Source organism: Zingiber officinale, chromosome 8A, assembly GCF_018446385.1.
Source record: "Zingiber officinale cultivar Zhangliang chromosome 8A, Zo_v1.1, whole genome shotgun sequence".
NCBI lineage: Eukaryota > Viridiplantae > Streptophyta > Magnoliopsida > Zingiberales > Zingiberaceae > Zingiber > Zingiber officinale.
Genome location: NC_056000.1, coordinates 78,154,003 through 78,159,345, shown reverse-complemented (window position 1 = coordinate 78,159,345; position 5,343 = coordinate 78,154,003). Strand labels below are relative to the sequence as shown.

At 39.2% G+C, this 5,343-nt stretch overlaps 1 protein-coding gene across 1 annotated transcript; it reads left to right on the top strand.

Annotated features, from left to right (window-relative positions):
• Positions 1-540: 540 nt before the first annotated feature.
• LOC122009650 (heat shock cognate 70 kDa protein 2-like) lies at positions 541-4,292 on the top strand. Its single transcript, XM_042565897.1, has 2 exons — positions 541-837; positions 2,350-4,292. The coding sequence occupies exons 1-2, from the start codon at positions 624-626 to the stop codon at positions 4,074-4,076; spliced, it is 1,941 nt and encodes a 646-aa protein (XP_042421831.1). The 5' UTR covers positions 541-623; the 3' UTR covers positions 4,077-4,292.
• Positions 4,293-5,343: the final 1,051 nt, after the last annotated feature.

Here is a 5,343-nt window from a genome sequence, read left to right as displayed (position 1 = left end):
TTCAATTTAAAAGTAATTTTTATATACATTAAAAGGAAAAAGAAAATATTGTGGAGATAGCAATTGGAATTGGGTAGAAGCATTGCCGTTTCACATCGTAATTGAACGGGTCAACGTTGGTAAAGTACTCAATTTTCCCTTCACCTCTCCACCAATCACGTCGACGGATTTATAGGGGCCACGTGTTAGTTTGCCAATAGACACGCAGGTGACTTTAAGAATACAGCATTCATACATATACCGTCGTCATTGTTGACTTGTAACAATTGAGCTCCGTAATAGACCAGGCTTCCCTGATGGGATAGTCTGCAATAATTAAACCATTCGAGTTCGAACACAGCCGTTGTTTATCTGGACCAGAACCATTTTGACGGCTAAGATCTGCGAACGCTTTCTTGTTTACAAGCTCTTTTAGAGAGGATCCCCAGTCAGTCAATGCCGGCCCGTCCATAACGGATCGGGCGTCGATGAACACGTCATTGGAACATTCTGGAACCTGGAATCTGCTATATAATCACTCTCCCAGCCCAACCTGCTCTTCCTCTCTACCTTACGAACCCTAGCGGCTGAGTTTCATTGTGTTTCTTCCTCCGCGTTTCTGACGCCTTTGATCTGCCGAGATAATGGCCGGAAAGGGTGATGGACCGGCTATTGGGATAGATCTCGGCACCACCTATTCGTGCGTCGGTGTATGGCAGCACGATCGGGTCGAGATCATCGCTAACGACCAGGGCAATCGCACAACGCCGTCTTATGTCGCCTTTACAGACACCGAGCGCCTCATCGGTGACGCCGCTAAGAACCAGGTGGCCATGAACCCTATCAACACCGTGTTCGGTAAGTATCCTCCTCTAGATCTGGATATTTTATTTCAGTCGTGCATATTCTGGTATCCTTTTACTGTTTTAGTTGTTAAAAATCTGTCCGTTAGTTGTTGGGGATATAGATCTAGCTTCTCAGCTGTTATTATTATGCTTCGGTGCAAATTTTGTGATCTGGATGATGAGATATTATAAATTGTGACGCTTTAGTCTCGTTGTTCCATTGGATCTGGTTGGATCTGTTTAGAGTTAATGTTTATGGTTTAGAATAAGTTCATTCTGGATTATATTAGTGCATCAATTAATTTGATATGAGATTCGAGTTTTGCATAGGTTGTTTTCCTTGGATCCGATAGTACTTAATTGCTGAAGTTGAGTGTCTCTAACGAGTAGAGTGCTCTGCTAACATTTTGAGAACTTAACTTTCAAGCTCTAGCTTGATGTATGTTTATTTTCTCCAGACATGGAAATTAACGTACATCTAAGTTGGTTTCAAAAATTTGAACTCGTGTAAATTGAGATAAAAACTTCAACTTAGTCCAAAAGGTTTATTTTTATTTTCAATCTTGTGTGTTTATTTTTGGTTTGTCATTTTCATACAAAATTAATCATTTATCGTAACAATGATGCATGGAAGGTAGTTTAGTTTTTTATCTGATTAAATCTGTTCGTATTAAATGTAGTAGTCCTAAATTTTATCCATCTAAAGCATATCTTGTATTTTATAGTTTTGTGTTTTCGGATTCCAGTTTTTTAGTTTGTCCGTAGGTTGCTGAGGGATGTTTTGGCGTCTTTTTTTTTTTGTCAAACTATATTTCTGATTTGTCTGACAGGTGCTCTCTATTTGAATAATCTGTTAACAATTTTGTTAGCTTAAATGTACTCTTGGTTTTGTACTTATAGAAGGAAATTTTTTTATCCCCTTTTCTCATTTTTTTTTTCTCCAGATGCAGAATTTTACAAAGTTTTGGTGAAATTAATTTTAAAAAGTTGAATTCAAATGCTGCCAATTAAGAACTTTGTTCAAAGATTTCTCCAGATGTATTTTTTACTTGGAATTGACAACTTTGTTCAAAGATTTTTAAAATTTATTATAATGATTTGTGGTTCCTTGCTACCTGATTTATTCTTTCCGTCTGCAATTGTTATTATTGTCACAACAAGACATGATACTTCTTATTATCTTCACTCTCTTGAAGAATAAGCTTACCCAGAGAATTCAGAAGCTTAAAAAGAAGCATATGAAAGTTAAATATTTGATAGACACTACATTATATTAGCTATTTTACCAAGTCAATTGTTAGTGTTAAGAGGTAAAGGGTCATTTCTATTTACCACAGGGTTTCTTAAAATTATAATTCTGGTTTGTTTTTGCTTTTCATGGCGTATCTGATTGATGTTTGGTTTAAACTTGATTACCATACTTATTTTGTTCCTTTTTTTTTTATAATTTCATTTTTTTTCTTTCTTGTGAATTTGCTGTTGCTTGATTGTAATTAACCTAATATTGTATATTTTCATTCTTCAGATGCAAAGCGTTTGATTGGGAGGCGCTTCACCGATGCATCCGTCCAAAGTGACGTCAAGCTCTGGCCATTTAAGGTTATTTCTGGTCCTGGTGACAAGCCTATGATTGTTGTTAATTACAAGGGGGAGGAGAAGCAGTTTGCAGCTGAAGAAATATCTTCTATGGTCTTAATCAAGATGAAAGAAATTGCTGAAGCCTATCTTGGATCTGTTGTGAAGAATGCTGTTGTCACTGTCCCTGCTTACTTCAATGACTCCCAGCGCCAGGCCACAAAGGATGCTGGTGTCATTTCTGGACTGAATGTGATGAGGATCATCAATGAGCCCACTGCTGCTGCTATTGCCTATGGACTTGACAAGAAGTCAAGCAGTGTGGGTGAGAAGAATGTTCTCATTTTTGATCTTGGTGGTGGCACTTTTGATGTCTCTCTACTTACCATCGAGGAGGGTATCTTTGAGGTCAAGGCCACTGCAGGGGACACTCATCTTGGAGGTGAGGATTTTGATAACCGCATGGTTAATCATTTTGTTCAAGAGTTCAAGAGGAAGAACAAGAAGGATATCGTTGGGAATCCTAGGGCACTGAGGAGGCTGAGGACTGCATGCGAGAGGGCAAAGAGGACACTTTCTTCCACTGCACAAACCACCATTGAAATTGATTCCTTATACGAGGGCATTGATTTCTACACTACCATCACAAGGGCCAGGTTTGAGGAGCTTAACATGGACCTTTTTAGGAAATGTATGGAGCCTGTTGAGAAGTGTCTGAGAGATGCTAAGATGGACAAGAGCACGGTCCATGATGTGGTTCTTGTTGGTGGATCCACCAGAATCCCAAAGGTGCAGCAGTTGTTGCAGGACTTTTTCAATGGCAAGGAGCTCTGCAAGAGTATCAATCCTGATGAGGCTGTTGCTTATGGTGCTGCTGTTCAGGCTGCTATTCTTAGTGGTGAGGGCAATGAGAAGGTGCAGGACCTTCTCCTTTTGGATGTCACTCCACTTTCCCAAGGTTTGGAGACTGCTGGAGGTGTTATGACCGTCTTGATCCCCAGGAATACCACCATCCCCACAAAGAAAGAGCAAGTCTTCTCTACCTATTCAGACAATCAACCTGGAGTCTTGATTCAGGTATACGAGGGTGAGAGAACCAGGACCAGAGACAACAACCTGCTTGGAAAATTTGAACTCTCAGGAATACCACCTGCTCCCCGTGGTGTACCTCAGATCACAGTTTGTTTTGACATCGATGCTAATGGTATCTTGAATGTGTCCGCCGAGGACAAGACAACTGGACAGAAGAACAAGATCACCATTACCAATGACAAGGGCAGGCTCAGCAAGGAGGAGATTGAAAAGATGGTGCAGGAAGCAGAGAAGTACAAGTCCGAGGACGAGGAGCACAAGAAAAAGGTGGAATCGAAGAACTCCTTGGAAAACTACGCCTACAACATGAGAAACACTATCAAGGACGACAAGATTGCATCCAAGCTGCCTGCAGCAGACAAGAAGAAGATTGAAGACGCGATTGAGCAGGCGATCCAATGGCTCGAAGCCAATCAACTGGCGGAGGCTGATGAATTCGATGACAAGATGAAGGAGTTGGAGAGCATCTGCAACCCCATCATTGCTAAAATGTACCAGGGCGGTGACGTGCCTGGTGGAATGGATGAGGATGGGCCTTCAGCTGGTGCCAGTGGTGCAGGGCCGAAGATTGAGGAGGTTGATTAAGCGGAGTTTTACCCCGATCCACCCCTCGCATGGGCTGTTAAGTCGCTGCTAGTGGTTGACATCGTTATCTACTTAGTATTATTTGAATCTAAACTATGAATTAATTGATCATGGCCTGGCTGTAGGCCGTGAATGAATATCCTTTGATATTTGAACTTTTTTTTGTCTTCCATATTTGCATCTATTATCAGATAAAGCACCTTATTATTCTAGATACATATTTTGTCTATGGAGATTTTATCGGTTTATTTGTACTATTCCAACCGCATTCCATCACCATACCGCTCCATTCTTTTTCTCTTTGCCCTTCGTATTCTCCCCTGTTCTTTATTTTTCTTATTTATGTTTTTACCCGCCTCCTGCACCTCTCCTCCTACAGGGAAGATCAGAGCAGGCAGCTTTGGTAGAAATGGAGCCACGAACTAGAGTCTTAGTTTTCAAATTGATTCATGTTTCTTGACTAAAAATAGTCAGATTATGCCACGTTATTTGGTTATGAGTTTCCTACGTTTTATTAGGTTAAAAGAAAATTAATGGGTTATAGGTCAAAATAATTTACTTAGGGTTTAAGTCCAATAAAAAACTAAAACTCAATACATATTACTAACTTAAAAAAAAAAATGCCTAACCTGGAGCCCACCCTAGCTTTTGGGGTGGTTTCATCCCTGATTGTTGCCCTCTTTTATATCAAAATATAACAGTCATCGAAGCTAACTATTGTCTTCACCAAAGCTCATCGTGACTTTTTAGCCTTTCTTAATTGGTATTGTTACTTTTCATTTTCTTCCCAAAGCTGTTGTCCTTTTCGTAGCAGCATCTCCGAAGTTCGTCAGAGCTCGCCGAGACTAGCTGAGACTATCCGTGATGAAGGAAAAATAATCCTAATTGTTGCTCTCTCCTAATAACAAAGACACATTATTACCCTCTTTTCCATCAACAACAGTAATCCTAGAAGGCATACGTTATGTTAATTGATTTGTAATTAGCATGGATAAATTATTAGATTATAATGAATGATTTAGAAATGAGAAATATTACAAAGAAGCAAGATTGAAAATAATCCTTCAACTTTGAGTTATAGATAATGTTCATATTTTCTATAGTTATTCTTATTAGGTAATATTTTAATTATTTGAGTTACTTTTGTAGATAAAGCTCGAGTGAAGCATGATGAGATGCCAGCACTCAACAAATTTGTTCTATATAAAGTGAATGCATCTATCCTTTAATTCTTATATATTTATCTATATGTATGAATAAAAAGATA